Genomic DNA, 26644 nt, shown 5'->3' on the forward strand with positions numbered 1-26644 from the left:
AAGATGGTTTCTGTCATTTTAGGTAGTTCTTATCACGCTGATGTATGTTCACATGTTAATTTTTCTGATAACTTTGGTTTTAATTAGTTATTTGATGCTATAAAAGGAGGTTTCACGTCATGATTGACAACTGAGCCCTACTCACAATTGAGTCAGACGGTTGTATAGGCAGGACCTCGATACCGCAGCTCCAACCCCGATCACTACGGCACACACTCTGGCTCCAAATGACGTCACCAGCGCAAGATGGCAGCTCCCGTATTCAGGATATTTTGGCTTCATTTTTGTACATTGGGAGGAAGTGGAGACGCGTCGTCCATCTTTATATACAGTCTATGATTCAAACAGCCCCAGTTTGTTTTGTAATCAATAGGCTGAAAACCAATAAACATACAAGAGCTAAAAGAAGAGAAAGCTAGTGTGAGGGAGTATCTGTAACCGTCATGAATGAATGACTGTGGCTATTGGACCACATATCCCCCCATGCTGTTCAAGTTTGCCGGTTAGCTCACTTGTCTGTGAACAAACTATGGCTCCACCCACTGAAAAGCCTCCACTGTCTGACAAATACTAGAGTAAAACTCTGTAGTGCACTTTAAGTGAATAATGAGTCAGCGTGAGTTGATTTGTTCTAACAGAGCTGCAGAGCTTTTGATATCTCTCAACATTTGGAAGTAATTTCTCAAAAGGTCTGGGAAACCCTCACTGTGCTCAGCTCCAAGACAAACAGAAATGTGTTGCTGGCAGTGATTAACTACTCTCTAATCATAAAGCTCTTGGCCCAAATGAAGGACCCGTTGCCTGAAGGTAATTTGGTGAGAGGCCTCAGATTGTCACCCCGCTCACTGTGGGAGCCACTTACTGGATCAGAACCTGCATGCCAATCAGAGGAGTCAGCTTGGAAAGTTTCCAGTGGGAAAGGAAGCACAGGCATGTACTGTATGTAACAGTTGATGGTAAAGGACTTGAACTATGAAGTAACCTGATCACAGTCTGTAGGGGTCATGGCTGGAATGACAATGTGCAGCATTTGTCAAAGCAACATGAGACAACTAACAGAGCTCCAAAGAGGCCACATCTTACTCGCCTGGATTCAATGGTGGAAAGTTGAAATTACTTAAATTCTGTACTTCAGTGTTTTAATTTTATGCTACTTTATATTTCAACTCCACTGCATTTCTGGGGAAAATAATGTACTTTTTACTCCACTACATTTATTTGACAGATATCCTGATGTGTTTTGGTTGTCTGAAGGTAATATGTTGAGTTGGCTTTTTAATGAGGAGATGTTTGTTTTGGGCAGATTTGCTGCTGCCACAAAGGCTCACTGGCTGCTGTATTTGCACTTCCCATCTATATTAGCTCATTGTATTGAACTTTGAACATACTCAACTGTGCTGTTTGTACTGTATATAACATAACCAGAACCATTCTGCTGTTCATACTATCGACTGGTTTCTGTTCATACTGTACATATCATAGGTCTACTACCCAATTGGTTTATTGTTCATTCTATATTAAGGACTATATAAACATTTAATAAATGGTTTATAATTAAAGGACAATTTTTTCAGTGTCAACAATTACATTAGGTTTAAGTTTAAGAAATATACAGCATTATTATAGATTTAAGTATATAAAGTAGACAGTTAGCTCCACCTCAACCAACTACAACATTAAAAACACTGCTTTCACATGAATGGATTAATTATAATCCAAAAACAACATTTTCTGAAAGGGTCCATTCACCATAACAAAGTACTTTTACTTTTGATACTTTAAGTACATTTTATAATACTTCTGTACGTTTACCTGCATAAAAAACTTTGAATGCAGGACTTGTAATTTTGTATTATTTACAGTGTTGTATCGCTACTTTCACTTAAGTAATGTATCTGAAATGGCAGGTGCATCAGTCAAAACACTGGGGATATCAAGGATATATCAAGGGAACATTGCTAAAGTCATGTGCACTAAGAAAGAGGAACAGCGTTCAGTAGAGCGGATAAAAGAGGAATCTCAAAAAAAAAACTGCAATTGTATGAAAGCTACTGTATATTTTCTTGAGCAAACTACAGTTCTAAATACTAAATATCTCTTTATAGAGACATTGCTGTTTTAATTTTTTTAAATAATTCAACAAGTCAACAAACAACAGCTTTGACAGTGAAAAATGAGTGGGAAAGAGCAGTCATTTCTCAGTGTCATTACGTTTGTGTTTTGCTTTGTCCCCTCTGACGTCCAGAGAGGAAACCCATCCCAGTGAGCAAAGTGCATGAGGGGGGTGTTCACCACCCAGGCCCCAGTCTTCTGCCCTGTCATTGGTCACCACAAAACCTGCATCAGTTTAAAACCAGACACCACTTTCTTCCCTCCCTTCACACAGCACAAGCCCTAAAAAAGACAGATAGGGAGGAATAGACAAACAGTGTGTGTCTGTGTGTGTGTGTCAGACTGTGAGAGATAACCAGAGTTGGTCTCAGGATGCCTGCGTACGCCACCAACATGAGGTTGAAGTTCCCCATTGTGGCCTTGGCTTTGGAGATTATCACCATCATCCTGTTTGCAGTTTTTGTGGTCTATGATGATGGGAAACATCATGGGCACGACGAGCACAACAAACACTCCAATGAGACTCACCTTGAAGAGCAACCAATGGATCTCTACCCCAGTAAGTCTACCTGGGGCTGCTCGATGCTTGATGGATTATCAGCTTTTTTTCTAATGGTTCAAACACATTGCTTTTGTTGCAGCTTTGAGGTTAACATTCTTGTTAATTTGTGAAAATTCACCCTTAAAATAGAGTTCAAATATCCAGCAAAGCTTTGTGACACCTAACAGAGGCAAGGTCCTGCAAAGTAAGATAACTGTGCAAGTTGTTCTGCTTTGTCTCTTCTTCCTTTATTTAAAGGAATAAAACTTTGAAGTGTTGAGTTAACTGAAACTGTCTTCCTTCATTGGAATAATGTGAATTCTGTTATAAGGGTTTAATTTTCCAATTACTTTCAAACAGAAATAGAAGAATTTGGAGGCTGTTTCCAGAGCAGGTCTGCTGAATGCAATAAGCGGAGTCATGGGGTCGCATTCTCACTCATCACAAAGTATATTCATACACATGCAGCTGAGGAGTCAAGAGGATCCTGCAGGGAAAAGTGTCAGGTCTCCTACAGTGGAGGTCACATGTGCTTTAAATTAAAATCAAACACAGAGATAACAAAGAACAAAGACAGATGGTAGATGGAGCAGAAAAATGCTGTTTGTGGAGCATTTAAAAGCATAATTTTCAAGCATTTTAAACTATGGTACTTAGTGAACATAGTGCGTTTTATATACAGTTGATGGGTTTCTTTGCATCTTTATCTGCATTAAGACAAAAAAAAAAACGCGGTATGAATGTCTGCTCATGACTGGGTGGGGCAGGTGTGGCCCATAGAGATTAGCTCAATGGTCAGCATTAAGGCTGAGCATATCTTCTACTTCATATGGGATGTTTTTGCCATAAACATTGTCTAGCAATATAGTCTTCTATCATTATTTCTATCAGAATTCCTATCATTATTTTTGTTTCTTCTTTACTTTTTAATCACACTGGGCAACAGTTAAAATGTAAAGATCTTCTCCAGACATATTTAAAGACATAACAATACTCTGCTTTGAATAATAATGTGTGTCTGATATGGTTTTCTCACAAAAAGAGAGATTTACCAACAATGTGCAAACAATCCAAAATTGCCATTATGAGATGTTAAGAGACATATTTGCAAATGCCTTGATCAGATTTGCTTTTAGCACAACAGGGTCATTAAAGTAGTTTTTAATTATGCTGAATAAGCTAAAGCCATGACCGTTTAAAATGCAAATTGATAAATTCATGAAGGCTTGTGGTTTCGTGCAGAGAGATCCACTATCCAATGCATACGAGACATCTGTAATTATAGGTTTCAAAGGAAGACAAATAAGCAGAGAAATGTGGACTGGTGTGAATGAAAGCTATCACAGCTTTATCATCGTGGAGCAAACCAGTTCATTTTTAAAACAATGTAAATGACTAAAACAAATTCTGGTTGCATGGTATGACGAAACACTGCACAAGTTTCTAATTAAGTTTCATTTTATCTTAATGAGGAGTTGATTTGCAGAATGAAAACATCAAAAGGCGAAAAAATGTGTTGCTCCAGTATTTAAAAAATTAAATAATAATTAATTTTTTGCTCTGGTTGCATTACCCGTCTAGTCTGCACTACAGTAGGTCCTGAGGGGATTCCCTCTCTCTTGGCTCACCCAATTCTTCAGAAGATTAACAAGCGTTACCTAACATCTGGGCTTGATGCCAGTCACTGTGGCTGCTTTCCAGCTTTACCTCCTTCCCATCCTCAATCTACTGAAGCCCCTACTACAAGGAAAGCAAGTCTGAGTCACCCAGTTGTGAATAGGAGGGGCGTCAAAGCACAGGTTAAGGGGGAAACAGGTTTCCTTCAAAAACAGCTCCATAGATGTGAGCCAAATCAGATATTTACACCTCGACTTGCTGTTGCCGATAGGATCAGGATTTTTCAAGCTGACCATCAACACAAATTTAACTATTGTTTTCTTGTTAAATCATTCAGACTCTTCACAGGTGGTTTGACACTAACAGCCACAACATTTACCACAACTAAACACGAAATGAGTGAAGAATGCCATTTCAAAAGGATGATATACACGTAACTGTTTGTAAATTAAATTAGTGTATTACTGTTTTACCAAGCAGTGGAGAACATAGGTTGACAAGATGAGATATGACTTTAATCAACCCTGAATACAGACTGATGATACTCTACTGAGTAGACTTGAGCAGCTCAGTTTTTAGCAGATTGCTTAATGATTAAAGCCTATAACATCTGTTTAAATATACTGTTTTATGAGCATATATAGATAAATAAAACATTTTACAGTATTTAAATTGTAGCATGTTCGGATTCTGTTGCTGTTTTCATATGTCACTTTATACCAGGACATGTTAAAATGTGCTGACACACTATATGTAAATATTGTTTGTGAAAATAATTAATTTAATTTCCCTCATTGGTCTATCATTCTAAAGCAGCTACATTTTAAACCAGTGCTTGCATTATTTTCTATGTTATATGAAAATGTAGCCTGAAGTAGTCAACTGCACTTGTTTTTCTCATATATACTTTAAGTATGTAATATTCATTATCTTTTTAGATAAGTGGAGTTAAGACATGGGTGGAAACATAATTTGTGAAGTGTATGGTAGCTCATTGTCTTTAAAAGCTTGAAGGCACTAATGCCTATGTTTCTCAATAAGGGCCACAAATAAACAAACAAACAGACAAAAATATGCTTAGTCAGTTCCTTGCAGAGAGTTAGATGAGAATATCAATACCATGCTCTTGTTTATACGGTAAATATAAAGCTACAGCCAGCAGCTGGTTAGCGTAGCTTAGCACAAAGACTGGAAACAGGGGGAAACAGCTAGCTTGGCTCTGTCTGCACGCTTTCTTTAAGAGTGCAGAGCAGCAGTAAATGTCTGCCTTTTCAAAGACAAAAGTAAGTGTGTCCTGTCTAAACAAAAGTGGCTACGTTCATGTTCATTAGAGACAGAGGAAATGAAGCACATTGTTTCTCAGCCTGCGCACAACTCCACCTTGATGTATTTTCCACATGAGGGGCTCACCATATCAAGCTTAAAGGCTTTTGGGAAACAAGAATGAAATATGGGATATGATCCAAACAAATTTCAAACTGCTGTCTCTGTCCGACTATCAAGCGAGACTAATAGATAAGGGTGTGCTAAACGTCCCCTCCCCCTGAGAGTTTATAAGTTTAAACTTATTAAGATCATATGCACTTAATAGAAACAGTGCAAGGCCACAAACTCAACAGCAGGAGCATTTTCCCAGAATCCTATTCATAGTGTGATTGAATTGCTTTTCCAGCTAACAGGTCACGGCTGACAATACAGCCCCTGTCGAAGGACATGACTCCTGTGAAGTCCAGGAACTGCTCAATAAATCATTTAAACTACAAAGTCAAAAGAACACTACTGTGAACAGCAAAGTAGCAGCAAATGGCTGATTTCTAATTGAAGGCAACGTTTCATAAAAGTGTTTCATCTGATTCAATTTCATGTCCACATTTAGCTAAGGCTAAAGTGGGACTCTCACAACAAAGCAGGGCCCTGTCAACGAATCAGCAGCAGAACTGACCTCCCTTCTCCTGTCTCCAGTGTTTCAGGATGTCCACGTCATGATCTTCATCGGCTTCGGGTTCCTGATGACCTTCCTGAAGAGATACGGATTCAGCAGCGTGGGCGTCAACTTACTCTTGGCTGCCTTCGGTCTGCAGTGGGGCCTCCTCATGCAGGGCATCTGGCATCTGGATGATGGCAAGATCAAAGTCAACATCTTAAAGTACGAATGTCTTTTCTGCACGTTTTGGTTTTCAGTAACTCCCAAATTAAAATGTATGCAGTTATTTATGCATCACCAACTTTGTAGCTGCCCAATAAACCCATGAACTGTTGGCTGCTGAGTAGCTCTGACAGATCACTTTAGGTTCGGTAGATGATGAAGGCTGACCAGGGATTTATGTGTTCCACCTCTTCTCCTCATTATCCTATAATTTCTGTTTTTCTAAAGACTTGTTTTCTTCCCTGTCCTGCAGAATAATCAACGCAGACTTCAGCACAGCTACGGTCCTGATCTCCTTCGGAGCCGTTCTGGGTAAAACCAGCCCCGTGCAGCTCCTCATCATGACCATACTGGAGATCACCATCTTCTCCATCAATGAACATCTGGTGGCCAAAGTCCTCAGAGTAAGTACACAATGACAGACGCATGTGTTGATGAACTACATGAGCAAAACACGACATTAATTCCTTCATTATGACCAGGAACATTCAATGTGTAAAATTTATTTTGTGTGTAAACATGGATTGGCATGACTGTACTGTTTTTTTCTTTTCTTTCACAGGCTAATGATGTTGGAGCATCCATGATCATCCATGCTTATGGAGCCTACTTTGGTCTGGTAGTGGCTCGAGTACTTTACCGACCAGGTTTAAGAAATGGACATGAGAATGACGGATCTGTTTATCACTCTGATCTGTTTGCTATGATTGGTAAGAGCCAATTACACTTTAAACCAATGTAATATATTAGTCATTTGTTTACAGCAGTAATGTTTTATTTGGCTGTAATTTTCCCTCACTGGTTCATCACTGGCCTCCTCCACATGTATGACTTGTGCCACCTAGTGGACACAAATAACCATGCAGCATGAAAAGTGATTACGCAATATTGACCTCAACTGTGCATCAATTCTGTTCAGCAAAATTAATATGAATACTTTAATCTATAATAATCAAACTTTCATTGTGATTTGATATGAATAAGATTTTCAAGATTAACTGATACAAATGTTTCTTTATCACCCTCTTCTACAGGAACCGTCTTCCTGTGGATGTTCTGGCCCAGTTTTAACTCGGCCATCGCTGACCCGGGCTTCACTCAGCTCACAGCAGTGATCAACACCTACCTCTCCCTGGCTGCCTGTGTGCTCTCTGCCTACGCCATCTCCAGCCTCGTGGAGCACAAAGGAAAACTGGACATGGTCAGATAACTTTCCTTTAATATCCACAATAACACTATTTTAACAATTTAAAAAATGAATTCAGATATATACTTGTTTTTACATCTTCGTATACTACAGGTGCACATTCAGAATGCCACCTTGGCCGGTGGCGTTGCCGTGGGAACATGTGCTGACATGAACATCGGGCCATTTGGGGCAATGCTGATTGGATTAGTGGCTGGCATAATCTCTACCCTGGGCTTCAAGTACTTATCTGTGAGTTGAAAGTCAAAGCAAAATTTATGCTGTAAACAATTAGTCAATTAATCAGTTTTTTCCGTTTCCAGAATATCTGCAACAACTTTAATAATACATTAATTGTTTAAGTAATTTTTAAGCAAAAATTTTAAAAAATCCCTGTTTTCAGCTTCTCAAATGTGAATATTTTCTGGTTTTCTTACTCTTCTATGATAATAAATTGAGTAACTTTGGACTGTTGGTCGGACAAAATGAGACATTTGAAAACGTCACCTTGGGCTCTGTGATGCTCTGATGGGCATTTCTCTACAATTTGCTGACATTTTTAAGATCAAATGATTAATCCAGAAAATAATTGGCAGATTGATAGTGAAAATAATCATTAGTTGCAAAACACTTGATACTTAACTAAAAAAAAGCAATATATAGATGGAATCCTACATATTTTGGTGATATGAAGGCTCATGTCCATTTGTTTTTAAATCAAAATGCATGTTTCACCTTTTAAAAAGACACTCCTTTGCAACAAGAGGCCTTTTTTTTCCCTCTGTAGCCCGTCTTGGCATCCAAATTGGGCATCCAAGATACCTGCGGTGTCCACAATCTGCACGGCATGCCTGGCATCCTGGGCGGGTTGGCTGGTATTGTGGCTGTGGCTTTGGGGAAAAAAACGGGGTAAGGGCCATTTTACTCACCACAAATTTTAAATATGCATATAATAATATACACACACACACACACACACACACAACTGTATTGTAGCTTTGAAGTAATTTTATGCTTCAGTTACATGTCAGCTCTTACATTCCTGTCTTTTCTCCTCCTCCTCTTCAGAGGTGATGCTGCCATGCAAGCTGCTGCCTTGGCTTCATCCCTCGGGTTTGCTTTGGTAGGAGGTGCTGTTACAGGTGGGTGGAGATGAAAAATTAGACTCTAAATGTGACACGTGATCCTGAGCACAGAGTTTGTCACTCAACGGAAAGGCTAGGGTTCTCATGATATAGCAAAAGGGCAACATCTGGTTGATCAAACAATTCATTTTCTTCTTCAAGGTTTAATAATGAAGTTGCCGATCTGGGGACAGCCTCCAGACCAGAACTGCTTCGATGACTCTATTTACTGGGAGGTAAGAAATCCCATTCCTCATAAATATTATCACTAGCTTCTGACTCTCGAGCATTGCAAGTGATGCAGTAGCCCAATATTTTTTGGACTGCATCACTTGCATGGTTTTGGGATCATAATAGATGGATGTGGTTCAACGCATCGTTATATTCAAGATTTTATCTGCTGGTAAACTCCACCCAGTGTTGATACACATGTCTTATTTAGGTCTCTTTCAAATATGCTACAGACAAATCATTTGGATTGCATGTTTTCCAGGTTCCTGAGGAGGAGGAGGAGAATGAGGAGAGCTTGGCTCACACCGATCACTCAAAGAACAAAGCAGAGGTTTAAATATCAGCCCACCGACCACTGAGCTAGAAATTAACAAGTAAAGAATTATTAATCAGCTACACCATGTCCGCAGATATCAATTTGTCAGTTATATTAATGTGATAAACGATAGACGATTTACTCGACTCATCAACACAAAAACGGGGGGGGGGGGTTAAGTCAATTTATAAATCTTTTGTGAGCAAAGATTTCATCATAATACATAAATTTGTAATTAGGAAGGGCAGTGAAAGGTTTAAACAATAGAGACTCCAAAATATACATGAGTAATTTTATTCTAATAATTGTTAACATAAAGATTTGGTAAATCCCATTTACACTAAGAAAAAAGCTTCTTAAGAATTTGAAAGGAGAGCAGCGACCTTCAGGGATTTTTTTTACACTGAAAATTGTGATCAATAATTTCCAACAATCATGAGCCACTATAGAAGTGAGTCACATCATAGGTTCACTGCAGATACACAACTACTTCCATAAGCCTTTTCTTTATTTCATTTTTATAATATAAAAAGCATAAAAGCATGTTTTAAGATATTAGTATAGTATATGTATTTTTCTTCATACATTCTTTTATATTTCCATACACCTGGCATATGTATTTCTGCTGAGGCTCAGGTCAAAGAGAGGAGTTAAACCTGCTCTGATCTGCTGCTTCATGTCACCTCACTGGAGCCCAGTCCTTCTGCAAGGAGTCAGAGTCAGACTGTGTGAAACCAGCAGTGAGGCTCTGACATGGGCAGGGATAGTCGCATGAAATGCTGTAATTAATGAACCTTTGTGTTGCTTATCTTCCACTGCTTACAATCATTTTCTATCTATCTAAGGGCAGCTGTACAATTTCTTTAATGCAATGATGTGCATTTAGCATTGGATTGGCTGTCACTGGGCAACTGAAGTTATTTTTTTGTCTGTTTTCTATTTACATCCAATGTATTCTTACATGTACATACAGTTTAGCATGGATTGACATGGTCAGTTTTATCAAGGCCCTGCAATGTTAAAAAAGAGCAACTGGTACTGAATACTTTTCAGATATCTTTAAAAGAATTCAACAGGAACTTACACACTGATAAATAAGAAAGGTGTGGCATTTATATGCAAATGTGACAATAAACTAACTTTATTTTACTATTTTCACTGTCCCATTATATGCATTAGTTGGACTGTTTTGTACCTGTTTTTTCTATAGGTGAGTTGCTGTTGGATTCTTTTTCATTCTGAGTTTTGAACCATCACACCTGCAACAAACCTCCTGTGTATATTGTGGCATTAGAGAGCAGCCATTTCTTTTTTTTATGTTTAACAATAAAACATAGGTCTGCAGGGCTAGATTAAACTGACTACACACAGTAGTGTTAATCAATGATATTTTGGTTTGTCAAATGATTTATGATGCCCAGAACACTGAAACACATCATGATTTTGTATTTTTATACAGTGGGCATGTGCGCTTATTTGTATAATATACTAATACTGTCATAATAAATATGTTTTTGTATAATACCAGTGTTTATGTGTGTTTTTGTGGTAGTAATCTTGCAGTGAGTTCAGATATTTGCAGAAATATTGTAAGGAAGCCATATCTTATGGCTATCTTACATTTGACTGTAACTTGGCACAATTAAGTCAGAAGTAAATGATGAATACTTGCATTACATTAATTGATATTTATGCTAATGACTAGTGATTCCTTGACTTTTGATCTAGCGACAGGGCAGGTTGACATTTGTGGTTTCTTGAATCTCAAGAACTTTTGGATGGATTGGCATTAAATTTGGTCAAAATACTACAAATTTAAGGGATCTTTACCAAAAATGTTTGTTTCTAATGTAATGTGTTTATGTTTAAAAAAATATTGGTCAACATATCATTATGAGATTTCCAAACAGTAAAATATAAACCTCAAATACCTAGTTTCGGTCAGGCTCTAGTAATTAGCAAATGTAGCATGTTAACACACTAAACTAAGATGGTGGCCATGGTAAACATACTTGTGAACATGATTAGCATGCTAACCCACCCCCTTTATATAAATAAGTGTGAACATTAGAAACACACCTCCACAATTATCATGAAGTTGAATCAACATCTCTCTAAAGCAGTTTTAACAAATCCTGAACATCATAATTTTTACGAAGGTAGGATTTATCGCAGAACTGCTGTATTTGACTGCTTTAATTTTAGCTTGAAACTAATACACTGGCAACTGTGCCGTTAATCCTTAATACTCTAGAAAGTGAGGAAACATGGCAGGTATTCAACTTATTCCCAAGTTTGTGGTTACTTGCAGGCAGCTAAAGATTAAAAGTCCTCTGCAGAAATTAAATGTATTTAGCATCTTTTGGTTTACAGCCTTAACTTACCTGTTGATATAAAATATAGTGGTCGCGCCTACAGAAGCACCTTACACAGATAGGTGTTATGACTCTCAGTCACCAGTGGGGGCGCTGTGTTAGCTGTCGGCCTGTTTCGTGGCAGCGGTGCATCATGGGATACAAAATGTCTCCGAAGAGCGCTGGCTAATGCCAAATTACGAGACATAACTGCCAATAAATATATATATTACCCCTTTTTCAGCGCTTGTAGTGTCAGTATATATATATATATCTGATATATTAACTGTATTCTGCTGTCGCCATGGTGAGTACAGAACCTCTTATTTCACTAGCGATTAGTTTATTTAACAGCTTATAGCGCATTTTAGCTTTAGCTTCGTAAATGTATTCCCGGTAACGTTAAACACCAGATAAAGGACAATCATCGTAAGCGTCAATATTTTCTGAGTCTTTAATCAGAAGTTTCTTAACAAAGCCACGGTTGTAGGAATTGGGATATATGGTTTAAACGGTTAGGTGGAACTTGTGTGTAAGTTTATTAGCTAACGCCTTCTTCCCGGAGCGCACATTAGATTTCAATGAAAAATTGTCTCCTGTCACACACAAATACATTTGGCATAAGTATGTGTCTTTGTTTCTAGTCAACGAAAGCGGAGTCCAGAGTGTCCAGCACCAGCTCCAGAACAGATGAAAGGAGGAGATCAAGTAGCAGAGGCAAGACACATGAACCTCACCAATATCTCTCTCTAACCTGGCCAAAGGGAGAATAGTTGTTACTTGGGCTACAACTAATGTCATCGTAAAGAACTCAATAATATCATCAGTGCATCAGGTCACTGTGGGTAGTTCATCCCCAAAGTCTCCAGCCATTATGACTATTTTAATTTTGATTATAGTCGGTTGGGTTTAGAGTAGAATTTCTAAATAGTTGAGTTGTTGCTTACCAAAACAACAGTAAGTAGAAAGTTAAGTTACAGTGTTTCTGGTGGCTGGTGATAAGAAGTGTCACTTTCTGTGCAATTACAAGAAGAAGGTCTATCTTTGTATATCTTTGTCTTCTATTTATTCAGGACGAGAAAAACGGAAGCGGAAACGCAGCCGTAGTAGATCTTCCTCATCGTCCTCTTCCAGTTCATCGTCCTCATCTTCGTCATCCTCGTCGTCCTCTTCTTCATCAGGTTCATCACACTCATCCAGCCGCAGTGGGAGTAGCTCTAGCAGTAGCGGTAAGTGTGTCTTTAAAGTCTGAATGACTTACTTTGACTTAAACCCTTTGCTCCTCTAGGAAGCATAGGCAATTGACAGGTGTCCTCCGCCTCATTCAAAAGTCAGTTTAAAGTCTGGATACATCTGTGAATCTCTAGCTGCTAAACCTTTTTGTGGTCAGTTAAATTTCTTCTAAAATGGTTTTTTTAATATAGATTTTCATCAGTGCTGAATTGTATTAATTTCAGATGCTTTTTATGCATTTTTTCCACAAAGTGCTTTGTAAATCCACATATTTTTTTCATCATAACAGTATCAATATCTATAAATTGATTCAATGTGTTGTTTATGTTGTTTTTAGACTCCCGCAGTAAATCCAGAAAGCAGTCTAAGAAAAGGAAAAAGGAGAAACAACACAAAAAAGTAATCTTGTGCATTTTGTCTCATGTATTTATAAATGTGAAGTGACTGAAATATTTTATAAGTCACTCACTGAAAACTAAGTCCAACTTATTGTGTATCCTGGAGCAGAAAGGGAAGAAAGAGAAGCGACATAAACGTAAAAAAGACAAGAAAGCAAAAGGAGCAGAAGAAAACTCAGGACCTGTACAGATCTCCAAGGTAACTGCCCATTAAGGTCCCATTAGACAAAAACTCCTTTTCTTACCTATGTGACCAGAAACCTTTTGCTGTTAAGTGTCACCATTTTCTAATTGACTTCCATTCACTGAATTCCACTAAGCAGCATATAAACATATTCCATCCTCTAAAATGTGATCACAGATTTCCAGCCAGCCCTTCCTGTCACATGAAACATGCAGGTCTACAATGATAACTAGCACTAGCAGCAGTAAGGGTAGAGGTATATCCATTATCAGCATCACTGTCTACTCTCGATCGAAGTTTGGCGTGTTGCTCTGCTAAATATGTTGCTCTTCATCGTGCTCCTCTAACTCTTCTTAAAAGTGGGAATGAACGAGTGGGCAAGCGCCCCTTAAAGCTTCGGTCATCTTGATTTTACCATGTTGATAATTTTACAACATTTGCTAGTGTAATATACATATTACAGTTCATCGTTTCTTGTGTTGCACACAAGCAAGACACTTTTAGATCCTAGTAATCCTTCTGTTCCACATTTATCCATATTGTTCCTTGGAAGTTACACTTGTAGTCACAACCTAATTATGTAATTTTTTTAGTCAACTTAATTTTTTTGTATTTTAGACCCCTTTAAAGTTACATTTGTTTTTCTTTTAGTACTTGAAGGAGAGGAAAAAGGGCAAGTACAGTATGATTTCAGGGAAGAAGATAAAGATGAAAGTAAAGAAGTCAAAGAAAGACAAACAGGTAATGTCACCTTTTTGCTGTCAGGTAAGCAACCAAGTGTGTCTTTAGAGTTTGTGAATGGATTGTTATTTGCCTTGGCTCGCATGTGCCTTTTTTTCCCTTTTTTTGTTATAGCGGGATAAAAATCGAGCAGAACTTCTTGAGTTCTTGAACTCTACCCTGTGATGCCATTGCGGACGCTAGTAGTGGTGCTCGGGCTCGGACACATCAGCAGAACTCAGGAAACAACAACTCAGCTTTCCAGGAGAACAAAAATGAAGGGTTTTCTGAGAACGAGATGATGAATACAACTTGCATCAACACAGCGGCAACACTGAGCTGAATGGAGTGAAGGAGCTGTATCTCATGCAGTGAAGTGAGATGCGTTCAGACCACTAGCTACATTTTCACCATGGTACTGCCCAGGTGGCCAGTTCTTCAGCTTAGGCTGAGAGCTTTTGTGATATGAGAAGTGTTTATGTTGAGCAGTGTCTTTCAACATATCTGTGGCCAACTAGATCAGATGAAGGTAATTAGACAGCATCAGTCAGAGCATTGAATGTGGGCGAACTGCCAGCGATCAGCTTCTCAACTTTGCTTGTGGTTTGAACATGGCCGCCCCTTACAAAGAGTCCTTGACCGATTGAGCATTTTATTCCTATAACATTGTTGGACCACAATGGACAGTTTAAAAAAAGTATTTAAATCGATGCAGCAGAACCAGAGATATCGTCTTTTTTGATTCCATGCATTCTTCTTCCTTGTCAAAACCAGGCAGCCTACATTACCCATAATGCAACTCGACTGCTGACAGTTTGGCCAGAGATTCGGGTGTGTTATGCTAGTAGCGGCTAATGTAGCCTCGAGCCGCTAGCCTCAAGCAGAGATGAGGAGCGAGCTACAGAGGTCTGGTAAGCTCACATCTTTCTAACTCCACACCCCCGCGATTTTTTTCATTTTCAAACTTGTAGTCATCAGCCCCAACCAACACTGACTTAAGTGACATCACTTGAGGCAATTTATCAGATTTCACGCAGCTCCCCCTGGAGTAACAAACACCTGTATACAACTTCTTTCACATATGCAGTAGTACTCCCCAACACCTGTAAACAGGTAGATATGTTTTTACCTGCTGGCTGTGTCAATCATTCATGTCAACCTTACTACATTTAGGACTGCCCATACTTTTTTTTTTTTTTTTTTTTTGTAGATGCCTGACTGTCACGTTTCCACAGTAAATGTTGGCCATGGGAACCACAGTGTTATCAGTGCGTACTGATATCATAGTTTTTAATGTGTACATTTTGTTTAAAATAATATGAGAATCGACTCGTCATATGATGATAACCGTATGTCTTATTCATAACATTCATTCCCCCAAAATCTTTCATGAATATTGTTTCAACATCAGTCATTTTATTAAATTGAAATATAAAATACAATCACTGTTCGTCCCCCTGTATCAATCCAGTTTAAAGCTTTATATGGATGATGGAGTAAACCTGTTGTGTACTGTTGAATTTTGCTGTGTAACAAACAGAAAAGAAACGGCAATAAACTGCTGGAAAGATTTTACTTTGAAATGTTTCACTCAGAAAGGTCTGGTAACATTAAGTGGTCATTTCTTTGTGTCTTTCTTTTCTTGACGCCTTCTTGCAAATGAAGAACAGAAGGAAAGCTTTCAGTTTGCTGACCTTGGATAATGAATTATTGTGCTGAGTCCTTGTGTGTTGTCGGGAGACAACAAAGAGCAGTCTGTAGAGAAAGACCATGATGACTCACCCTCTGAATGACGTTAATGTGAGCATTGACTATTACCGATAGTTTGTCTCAAGACTAAATGAGTAACATTTCTACATAAATCTCATGCAAAACATTCTGTCATTAAAGATCATTCACCGCTGCAGCCATTTTGTGTTGTTTGACGTGACAACGCCAATATAATTTGCTCAAGAACACCTTTAAATTTTTTAAATATCCCTACCAGCCTACAGTAAATAGCCCTCAATGCTTAGAAGTCAATGTCTACAAAATATAAAATGCATCACTGTTAGAGGCGATAATCTCACTCAAGGTTGAAAATGTTTCAAGTCCAAAGGTGCTGTCAAGTTACAGAATATCTGAGAAACCTGACATTGCCCTTTCAGGTGTAAAAGTAAATCAGTAAATAGATCAAATGCTGATTGGTCTCATACTGAAAAGAGTAGGAGGAGGATTATGGGATTTATCCTGCCTCGCCTGGTGCAAAGTGGACATACTGCAGCAGAGGGTCCTTCGAGATGAGCGTCTGTCTGTCCCACTGAAATGTCCCACCATTGCTGTCCTGTGAACGCCCCACATCAGACAACCTTACTGCTGTTGGTTCCTTTATATCTGAAGTCAGGCATGCTCCACACCCTCTGCGACCTTTCCTCCTTTTCCATCCCTTTCTCCACATCCTCTGACACGGTTTTGAGGTCGCTCAATCCCGCCCCGTCTGCCACAGCGGAGGTCAGGCCCACCGTGCTTCCAAATGGGTTGATCTTGATCCGGGACCTGAAGTTGACGAGGGACATGCTCATGGAACGTTTGTTGTTCCACTGGCGGGCGAGCCGCTGAGATTCCTGCTCCTCCTTCAGGTGATCCAGAGCCTCCAGGAGGACGGAGCGAAACAGGCCGCACACCTCCTGCACCTCGGGCTCATTGGCCTGCATAACTTCCCTGAACCTGTGCAGAACAAAACACTGATGAAACATGATGCAATGGCCATGTGGTTGCACAGATTGTAAGCTTAATAGTATTTTCTGCCCTACTGGAAGAGCAGTTAAGAGTACTCCACCGATTTAACATTGCACTTCTATAACAGTCGGACAATTTTTTTTTTTTTAAAGTAGCAAAATTCATGCTGCAGAACCACATTTATCAGACTTTTTATACAACTTTTTTCACATATGCAGTAGTACTCCTGAAGACCTGATAACAGGCTTTGGTGTGTAAAATTAGTGGAGTTAAAGAGTAAATTAACAGCCCCTGAAAATCTTGTTTTTGTTGACCTCCAAGAGTTTAACTTCTCACCTTGCTGCGGTGATGTACAAGTGTACTCTAGGATACTGTGACATCACTGTTGGATGTGGTTACAGGTGCAAGCACACTTTCACCCACACTCAACTATACCCATCAGTGTGGAACATTGCTTTTCAGCCTCATGTTAAGTTAGTCTTTAGCGCTTCTGATTTATTTTGGCCACTTGGGGGCAATGGAAACAAGCTGTAAAGACAAAACTGACATCACCTTTTATGTTTGATATGCCAAACTTAAGTTGTCAGTTGCTCATTTACACATCCAGCAGACACAAAGAACATTATCATTCATTTAGAGTCCAATATTTACTCTCGGTCGCGGCTAAATGCTCCATCATGTTCACCAGTTAGTCGCTGACTTTGTCTGTCGGTAGTTTGGTGTTAGGCAAGTAGCAGTGGATTTTTGAAGCTTTTTCACAGAAAGCAGCTGCCTGCTGCAGCTGGAAATGAGGTAGATGAGGGCAGGAAGAGTGAACCAAAACATTAAAGTTGGAGGGCAGAAAACCAAAACAAGCTGACACAGAGACCATTTTACATGCCTTCATCTCCTCGGACTATTGCAACAGCCTCTTCACCTGCCTCAACCAAAAATCTATTAATAGGCTCCAGGCTGTACAGAACTCACGCCTGTTTTAGCCTCCTTGCACTGGCTCCCAGTATGTTTTAGAATTGATTTTAAGCTCTTAATGTTTAAGGCTCTTCATGGCATGCTATATATCTGACCTCTCAGTCGTGTACGAGCCAGTACGTAGCCTGAGATCCTGGGGCAGAGGTTGTTTATCTGTTTCCGTGGCGCGGCTGAAAACTAGAGGCGACAGAGCATTCGTAGTCAGAGCCCCGAAGCTTTGGAACAAGCTGCCTGAGGAAATCAGGTCAGAATCAGCTCTTTTAAATCTCTTCCTAAACATACATTTATCGGAGAGCTTTTCCTGATTTTACTTGATTTTCTTTGGCCTATTTCTGGTTTTATTTGTTTGATTTTTACTGATTGTCCTTTGGCTGGTTTTATTTATGTTATTGGTTTTATTTGTTTTTATTTGCTTACTACTCTATCGGAAATTGTTTTTATGATTTGCTTGTTTTGCAGTTGTTGCCTTGTGTGAAGCAAGACTAAACCCCTGTTAAAACACTTAACCAGCTTTAACACACAGGCGATAAAGTAGTAGTATAAAACTAAAACATAAACACAGAAATAAAATTAAAATGTGACGATAAAATATATAAAACAATATTAAGTAATATAATGCCACAAACACAGACAAGGATAGAACAAAAAAACATGAAGACCACAACTGTGTCAATGTATGGATATCAATATACCTTTATAATTTCTATCAGAATATGTACCCATGCAGGTGAATTGAAGAAAAAACCTCTAGAAACAATATTTTTATTTGTACCAGGGTTTTATTCTAGCCTTTGAGCAAAAAAAAAATCCACATAATGGCAAATGTTTTAAAATGCAACCTGACCAGCACACTCCTGCTAACACCCCAATTAATTCTCCTCCTCTTCCTACTAAAGAGGTGCTGAGGCCTTAACAAGCCTTTAAATAGACTTTGGAAACCTGTTTCCCAGTAAGTGCTTCCAGTTAACTGATGATTGGCCTCCACTTTGACACAAACACATTGGCTCTGAAGAGAAATTATGTTGTTTGGCTCACATTCACAGCCAGAATCATATTTATTATAGTTTATCTACCTAGACCTTTTAAATTTAACCGTCACTGTCATTGTTAACAATAGGCTTTAATGCTATAAATGTGAAAAATGTGAATGTATCAATGAAAGTGGAAAAATTCATTTTCAATTCATGGCTCAGTTGTGAATGAAAATGTAGCCTCACTGTCAAAATTCAACAACACCATTCATGACACCAGCTGTCATTCTCAAATTAATAGATCATTTAACCTTTAGTAGAGGATTTACACTAGATAATGACTAGATCTAAGTTATTGATTGATCATGAAAGGTCATTCTTCACCTTGGAAACAGTAGTACGCAAAAGAAAAAAAACAAAACTCTGGAGCTTTCGACCACATCTGTTATAAGTAAATTCATCTCCAACTTTTCAAACTCATCCTCCCCCTTGATATTTTTCATACAATCCCTCTCCTTTATTGTTTTTACATTTCTTTTAATTTATATATTACTATTATTAGTATTTATTTATTATTTTATTTGTTATTATCCAATTTTATTATCATTTTATGTGGACCACAGGTTGACTAGCAGTTACTGTGTGGACGTTGATGGGATGATATATATATATATATATATATATATATATATAAAATAAAAATAAAGAATCTAAAGGACAGGCTGGCATGCGTGAAAACCCAGATGTACCTCCATTTCAGAGAAGGTTTCTGTTAATTACATTTCAAAGCCAAACCGACAACTGAGGACTCCTACTCTGTGCAGCTAATTAAAATCACAAACATGCTCCAGTTGGTCCCTGGTGTGTGTGTGTGTGTGTGTGTGTGTGTGTGTGTGTGTGTGTGTGTGAGACTTCCACTTAGCGTTTAGCACCTCACTGCTCACTCACATTAACACCAGTCAAACTGCTTCCCAAAAACTCTTGCGCTCTAACAAGACACCTGAGAACTCGGCAGCTTTCTGTGAACAGATGCTCAGACAAGCTCAGGGCGTCTCTGCTGCAGATTAAAGGACGACACGTAGTGTCTGTCTGTCTGTCTGTCAGCAACGTGTTGTGAAAGCATGTGAACCGATTTAAAGGACACGTTGGACTTGAGCCAAGGGACAATTATTAAGTTTTGGTGGTGATCTGGATCTGATATTTCTTCCATTAAATGGTTATTTTTGGCCATAACTATAACATTAAGAGAGATTATTGTTCCTAAGAGTGTACTTTCATGGTCAAGAAATAAATTTAAAGGTCATGTACTGGCACACATAGGTGTTTTTAATCATCCTGGCTAATTAGACCTCTAGTCAGGTGGAAGTTGGGTGGAGCTATAGAGAGACGAAGTGGTGCAATTCCATTCAAATGAATTGACAATGCCACGAAAATTCGACGATTTAAACGCAGGTGTGACTGGGCCTTTATTTCAACGTGGGAGTGTTACCCCGACTGCTAGACTTATAGTCAGAATTTAAATAGCGTGAATTAGCTACAGTTACGAATTTAACGTTAGCCTCCAAATTGAGTCGGAGATATCAGGAAATGTCTGACAGCTACAATATCTTGGCGAAAAGAACTACAGAAGTGTCAACAAACCTGTAACGTGATATTTAACAGACAGACATGATAATGGTGTCAGTCTTCTCTTGTAACGGCAAGAAAGCAAGTATTTCCCAAAATGTTGACATATTCTTTTAATATCACCATAATCACATAATAAACAAAGCCTTTTCTCTTCAGGGAAACCATTAATCCTCTGTGTTAGTGGCAATGAGCCTGAACATCACTGTGCAAATAGAGATCTCTGACTCTTGGTTAAACTCTGCTTCTCATAAGACTCCGCACTTGTTTGTGAGACAATATGTTCATAGTTTAGGTTTGTACCCAACATCAACACACCATTTTTCCTCATACTGTACATCAGGAATAATTTGTGCTAAGCATCATGAATATTAAAACTGTAATCTGCTTTGAAAAATAATAAAAAAATAAAAACTTTTTAATCCTAAAATAAAATTAAACGCTTCTTTTCGAGTGATTTTTGGACAGTAAAGTCAGCATGTACATTCACAGGCAACTGTCTCACTAAATTGGAAATCAGACTGGAAATCTGACTTTTTGGAGTTTGTCCCCTAATACTGAATTAATGACTGAGTTTGAATATTAATTTTTAGACGAGATGTTACATTCGAGTGAGTTTTCCAGCCCTGAATCCGAGAAACTGTCCCTCAGTGAAATATGATGATGCCATCGTGTCCTCTGAGTTGTTTCATGACTCATTGTCAGTCAGATCTGTCTCTCTGCTGACTGTACAGCTTAGAAACTGGACTTACTAAAAAATAAAATATTGTAGAAATAATATATTTAAGAGTGGATTCTCCCTTGAAATGAACCTGTTCTATGAGCTGTTGTGGCTTATTACTAATATTATTAATATGTACTTTATGCAGTGATGAAAGAAGAACTCCGATCCTTTCCGTAAGTAAAAGTACCAATACAACAATGTAAAAATTATTAAAAGTAAAAGCCCCTCATTTAAAATTGTACACATTAGTACAAAACTAATATCAGCAACATGTACTTAAAGTGTAAAAGTACTTGTTCTGCAGAAAAATGGACCCTGTGACTGATATATTTTAATTTATTACACATTATTTATATTGTTTATATTGATGCATCAATGTATAAGCAGTATTTTACTGTTGTAGTTGGTTTTATCTTCTTTATATACAGTTACTGCAGATATTTTAGTGCAGTGGTTCTCAACCTAGGGGTCGGGCCTCTCCAAAGGGTCATAAGATAAATCTGGGGGGTAGTGAGATGATTAAGAATAAAAAACAACGGTCTGATATGCAAATTGTTTGTTTATTTGAAATATTGGATAATTTGTGCTTCAAACAGTTATTTAAATGAAACTATGTGAGCTGTTTAGAGAGGAAATCAGGACTCAAAGACATCTGAAACCTGACATGGGGTCCCAACTAGACAATACTTTGTTGTAAGGGGTCACCAGCCAAAACGTTTGGGACACGCTAGTTTAATCTTGATGCATTGTATTTTATTGGCTTATCAGATGTTTTTAGCCACACTAGCACATGGCACTATGGGTGGCAATCTTAGCCGTCTGTACATCACTTGGATGAAATATCTCAACAACTATCGGATGGATTGTCATGAAAGTCATGTTGACCTCAGCATTTAGTGGCCACTACCCTTGTTCAAATAGATAAGCTTCACAGAGCTGCTAACGTTAGCATGGCTGTTTCTTTAAGTCTTCTTTATCTGAATTGTGACATCTTAAATTAAAAAGTAAGTAACTGTAGCTGTCAAATAAACATAGTGAAGTAAAAAGGAGGTATTTCCCAATGAAATGTAGTGGAGTAGTACTCAAGTGAAGTACAAGTGCCTTCAAATTGTCCTAAAGTAAATATACTTGGTAACTTTTCCACCTCTGACTTTATGCTTCAGTTCCTGTAATATTCGTCGAGCTCCATGATCAGTTTGGGTGTCTCCTTACTTGAGTATGACCAGGCCGCAGCAGGGCGGCGGCACCTTGGAGCAGAGGTCCTCCAGGCCGAGCTTCTCCCCGGTGCTGATGCTGTAGGAGGAGCGAGGCGTGCTGGCCAGCCAGCTGTAGTCCACCCCGGTCTGGAGGCGCCGGTACTCGCTCTCCCTCTCTCTCTGCTGCCTCTCCGCCTCCTTCAGCTGCCAGCTGAACTCCAGCATCAGGGTGTGGGTGACCACGTCGGCCGGGTCCCGCCGGGGGCTCCGGTAATACGGCTCATTCCAGTTGAACCAGGAGGCCATGGCGCTGTCCTTCTGCACAGCCCCCTGATGAGGCAAACGCAATCAGAGGTAGTCATCACACTGCAATGATTAGATGTGACCTCAAATTAAACAAGATCACAAAGCATTATTGCCAAGCTGTTGAAATGTTTGCTCAAATTAATTGATTTCAAAGTGGATTTTTACACTGGAGGATAAAAGCCATGCTGCCTCAGTTTTTGTGTTTTTTCCAATTTGGTATAAGGCCTACATGCTACATTTGCTGCTTTTATTAAAAGTAATGAGCTGACAATGAGACATTTCGGAAAGGTTATACAGTAATTGAAATCTGTGAATCTCTCTACTTTGCAGAGCTTGAAATGTGAGACCAATAAATCAAAGCAAACAATACAGAGTTGCAGCAAGCTGTTATATTGAACATTTAATTGATTATCTAGTTCAGTTGAAGTGTTTTTCAAGGCTGTCTGAAAATGCAGCAGTATAGACCTTATATATCCTTTTTAGCTTTGATACTTTTTATCTATTTAAAACATGTAGATACTGTTTGTGTAATTTGGCATCATTTATAACACCATATCTTCTGAAGTCTGTTCCACTGAATGCTGTTTCCACATCTGGATATATTCCCAAAAAAGAACATCCCTCCCATCTCCTCATCCTCCGGGTTTTTGTTCTACAGCTGTTATATCCGCTCTCACAGATGCTGAATTCATTTCAGTTCAGTCAGTCTTTTGTTTGCATTTCTTTTTGTGATGTACAAAGTACAAAAACACCACAGAAGAGGCCACTGATGAAGGTAGTGTGAGTCATTAAAGTAAAAGTTTTTTAGGACATAAAGACTGAAATGATTAATTGATTAGTCAATGGGCAGAAAATTAATCAGCAATAATTGTAATATTAAAATAATCGTGTAATTTTTCAAGTATAAATGCTAAATATTCTCTAGTTCCAGCCTCTTAAATGTGACTTTTGTGATAGTACAGAGCTGAAACGATAAGTCGATGCAAATATTTTGATAATCGATTTGTCATTTCAATCATTTTTCAAGCAAAAAACTATGAAAAAATTACAAAGATTGTCTAATTCCAGCCTCTCAAATGTGAGGATTTGCTGCTTTTCTTTGTCATATATCGTTGTAAGTTAAATACCTTTGGCTTTGGGACTGTTGGTCGAACAAAACAAGACATTATAAGACGTCACCTCGGGCTTTGGGAAGTTGCAATGGGCATTTTGTCACTCAATTAATCATTTAATAAAAAAAATTAAATAAGCGCCAGATTAAATAATTGTTAGTTGCAGCTAAACTGAATATCTTTGGGTTTTGAACTGATCAGACAAAACAAGCAATCTGAAGAATTGAGCATCTTTGAGCTTTAGGAAACTGTGATGGGCATTTTTCACTTTTCTGACATTTTTTAGGGCAAATGAATTTATAGGGTAAATAATAGGAAAGTTGATTTTAAAATCATTAGTTGCAGCCGGAGGTGTGATCTCCTCAAAAGCGCTTCAGAAAGTGTTCTGAAGCTTACACTGTGTATTTCTTAGCAGTTTTACACGTTTTATTTATGTTGTACACATCTTTTATTGAGTGTCCATTTAGTTTTGTAACTGTCCTCTATTAATCTTGGGTTAATCTATTCACATGCTGAGCTTGTCCTCCAAACCACAGCTGCTGTACCTGCTTTACACTACTCTACTGCACTGTAGGGGGGCTGTTTTTGTTGCTGTGAGTCAGATTATAAACGTGTGCAGAGTAAAAGCTTTCACAACAAAGCAACAGAGGGCTGGTTCCCCTCTGAGCTGACTAACCATTCAAAATGGAGTCAAACACATCCAGCCAAGACAGTCTTTTTATAAATTGGTAGAATAATAAATGAACAAGGGTAGGGCTGCAACAAATGATCATTTTCATTACTGATTAATCAGCAGATAATTTTCTCAATCCATCTTTTGATCTATAAAACATGCTAAAACAATGAAAAAAGAGTCCAAGGTGATGTCTTCAAGTGTCTTGTTTTGTCTGTAATTATTCAATTTACTGTAAAGTATGGCCAAGAAAAGCAATTCTCACATTTGAGAACCTGTAAGGCTGTAACTATCAGATTTTGGGCATTTTTGCTTGAAAAATGATTTAAGCGATTCTGAAAATAGTTGCTGCTGATCGACAAATTGTTGCAGATAGGTGAGCCGCTTTTCTCTCTCATGTTCACCAGCTTTTGGGAACTCCACAATTGACTTATTTAACAGAAAACTGGCTGCAAGAGAAAAATACATTTCTGGCTGGCTTGAAGTTTCTTTCTTTCTTTTCCCGAGAATATCCCTGCTGTTCAGTTTTACGACCAACATTTTTCATATGTTGGAACATCACTGGTTACAATCATTTGGTCCAATTTGTTGCTTTAACTCCACAGCAGAATTGAGAATGACCAGTTTAATAAAAAAAAAAAAATCCTTTTCCTACCTCTTCTTCTTCTATTTCTTCTTTTTAAGTTTTTCTTGGGCTCCACAAGAAACAAAAACACTGAAAAGCAGAATTAGAAAAGTCCTCAGAAATCAGATAGCTTGATGGATGCTGAGGAGACAAGACTGGCTGAATGAAAAGCAGAGAGAGAAGAGAAATGGATTCTCTCTCTCTGCTCTCCCGTCCTCTCACAGTCCCACTATTATCTCCACCTCTCTCTCTTCTCTCCCCTCCTCCTCCTCCTCCTCCTCCCAGGAGCCTCTCTGGCCTGCCTTTACTTGTTGCAGGAGGTTGTGGGCACCATCTCCAACGGGAGCCATTGAATCATGGCCCCTGATGAAGTGCTTATGTAGCTTTTTATGATTCGCCGTTGCCATAGTGATGCTCCTAAGCCTATTTGTCCACAATAAGCTCCATCAGCTGAAAGGGAGCTAGAGAGCGATGAAGAGGCAGATAAAGAGGATACAGTGGGTTGAGCAGCGAGATGGAGAGAGGGAGATAAATCAAAGGATGTTGTTTTGAAGACAGGGTTAGCGTAGTGTGGGCTCACTGTGCACTGACAATGGCTCAGTTAAATGGTGCGTGGTGCAGCATCTGCAAGAGGTCAGCCTGTGTAAATTAACTTCCCACGGATAATGAGTCTCACTGGCCCAGAACAGTCATGCATGAATTATAAGAGGCCTGGAAACGTGCTAATTGCAGGAGGAAATGTTGTTGTATGATGATGTAGTGCAGATGATGGAGAAGCAGAGAGGTAAAGAGTCCAGATTGAATGTGCAGTCGCTGTGTAGGTGGATATCAAGGTTTGTTGGTTTATTCTGTGTGTGTGGGTGTGAGCAGCTAACCTCAAGACAGTTTCCTTCTGCAAATTTTCACAGTAACCTCGAAATCCCTGTCACACCTCCACCACAACACCAACATCCTCCTCCTCCTCAGTATTGTATCACTAAATAAAATGATGGGTCAATCTGTTTAGTCAGAGCTCTTCCAGTGGTGGAAGAAGTATTCAGATTCTTTACTTGAGTAAAAGTAGCAGTACCAGACTGTGAAAATACTCCATTATAAGTAAAAGTCCTGCATTAAAAATGAAGTACACGTACATAAGTAATATCAGCAAAATGTACTTGTAAGTAAAAGTACTCATAATGCTGAAAAATTACCCCGTGAGTGTTTTACTGTTATATATTATTACTATTACTGATTCATGTGTAATTATTATTTTACTGTTGTAGTTAATTGAACAATTTTATATTCTGTTGGGTAGTTTAATGTATTTTATGTTCAAAACATATGATGAACTTATATGACGTGATGCATTGTTATCAAGTTCATCATATGTTTTTTGTACGTAAAATCTTTGTCAGCAAAGTAACTAGTAACTAAAGCTGTCAGATAAATGTCGTGGAGTGAAAAGAACGATCATTGCCTCTGAAATGTCGTGGAGTAGAAGTATAATATGGCATAAAATGGGAATACGTTAAAGTACAAGTACCTCAAATTTGTACTTGAGTAAATGTACTTTCTTTTCTAAA

The 26644-nt window shown here is 38.5% G+C and overlaps 3 protein-coding genes across 3 annotated transcripts; 2 read left to right on the forward strand and 1 right to left on the reverse strand.

Moving 5' to 3' along the window:
• The first annotated feature begins 2372 nt into the window (after window positions 1-2372).
• Window positions 2373-10797, forward strand: rhag (Rh associated glycoprotein). Its single transcript, XM_044170002.1, has 10 exons — window positions 2373-2671; window positions 6233-6416; window positions 6670-6820; window positions 6979-7126; window positions 7451-7617; window positions 7717-7854; window positions 8390-8511; window positions 8671-8744; window positions 8889-8962; window positions 9220-10797. Exons 1-10 carry the CDS (start codon window positions 2485-2487, stop codon window positions 9292-9294), a joined length of 1320 nt encoding a protein of 439 aa, XP_044025937.1. The 5' UTR covers window positions 2373-2484; the 3' UTR covers window positions 9295-10797.
• A 951-nt stretch (window positions 10798-11748) lies between these two features.
• On the forward strand, window positions 11749-15760 carry si:ch211-22i13.2 (uncharacterized protein LOC553945 homolog). The gene is made up of 7 exons (XM_044170009.1): window positions 11749-11934; window positions 12272-12344; window positions 12701-12856; window positions 13198-13259; window positions 13368-13457; window positions 14094-14183; window positions 14298-15760. Exons 1-7 carry the CDS (start codon window positions 11932-11934, stop codon window positions 14346-14348), a joined length of 525 nt encoding a protein of 174 aa, XP_044025944.1. The 5' UTR covers window positions 11749-11931; the 3' UTR covers window positions 14349-15760.
• rd3 (retinal degeneration 3, GUCY2D regulator) lies at window positions 15717-26071 on the reverse strand. The gene is made up of 3 exons (XM_044170008.1): window positions 25113-26071; window positions 22383-22696; window positions 15717-16868 (listed from the first exon to the last, which is right to left on the reverse strand). The coding sequence occupies exons 2-3, from the start codon at window positions 22670-22672 to the stop codon at window positions 16502-16504; spliced, it is 657 nt and encodes a 218-aa protein (XP_044025943.1). The 5' UTR covers window positions 22673-22696; window positions 25113-26071; the 3' UTR covers window positions 15717-16501.
• Window positions 26072-26644: the final 573 nt, after the last annotated feature.

Source organism: Siniperca chuatsi, linkage group LG16 (genome assembly GCF_020085105.1).
Source record: "Siniperca chuatsi isolate FFG_IHB_CAS linkage group LG16, ASM2008510v1, whole genome shotgun sequence".
NCBI classification, from domain to species: Eukaryota; Metazoa; Chordata; class Actinopteri; order Centrarchiformes; family Sinipercidae; genus Siniperca; species Siniperca chuatsi.

Coding starts and splice junctions, on each gene's coding strand:
- rhag (XM_044170002.1), top strand. CDS start 2,485: ATGCCTGCGTACGCCACCAACATGAGGTTGAAGTTCCCCATTGTGGCC. Junction 7,618..7,716: donor ACAAAGGAAAACTGGACATG/GTCAGATAACTT, acceptor CGTATACTACAG/GTGCACATTCAGAATGCCAC. Junction 8,963..9,219: donor ATGACTCTATTTACTGGGAG/GTAAGAAATCCC, acceptor CATGTTTTCCAG/GTTCCTGAGGAGGAGGAGGA.
- si:ch211-22i13.2 (XM_044170009.1), top strand. Junction 12,857..13,197: donor GAGTAGCTCTAGCAGTAGCG/GTAAGTGTGTCT, acceptor TGTTGTTTTTAG/ACTCCCGCAGTAAATCCAGA. Junction 14,184..14,297: donor AGTCAAAGAAAGACAAACAG/GTAATGTCACCT, acceptor TTTTTGTTATAG/CGGGATAAAAATCGAGCAGA.
- rd3 (XM_044170008.1), bottom strand. CDS start 22,672: ATGGCCTCCTGGTTCAACTGGAATGAGCCGTATTACCGGAGCCCCCGG. Junction 16,869..22,382: donor TGCGGCCTGGTCATACTCAA/GTAAGGAGACAC, acceptor TGTTCTGCACAG/GTTCAGGGAAGTTATGCAGG.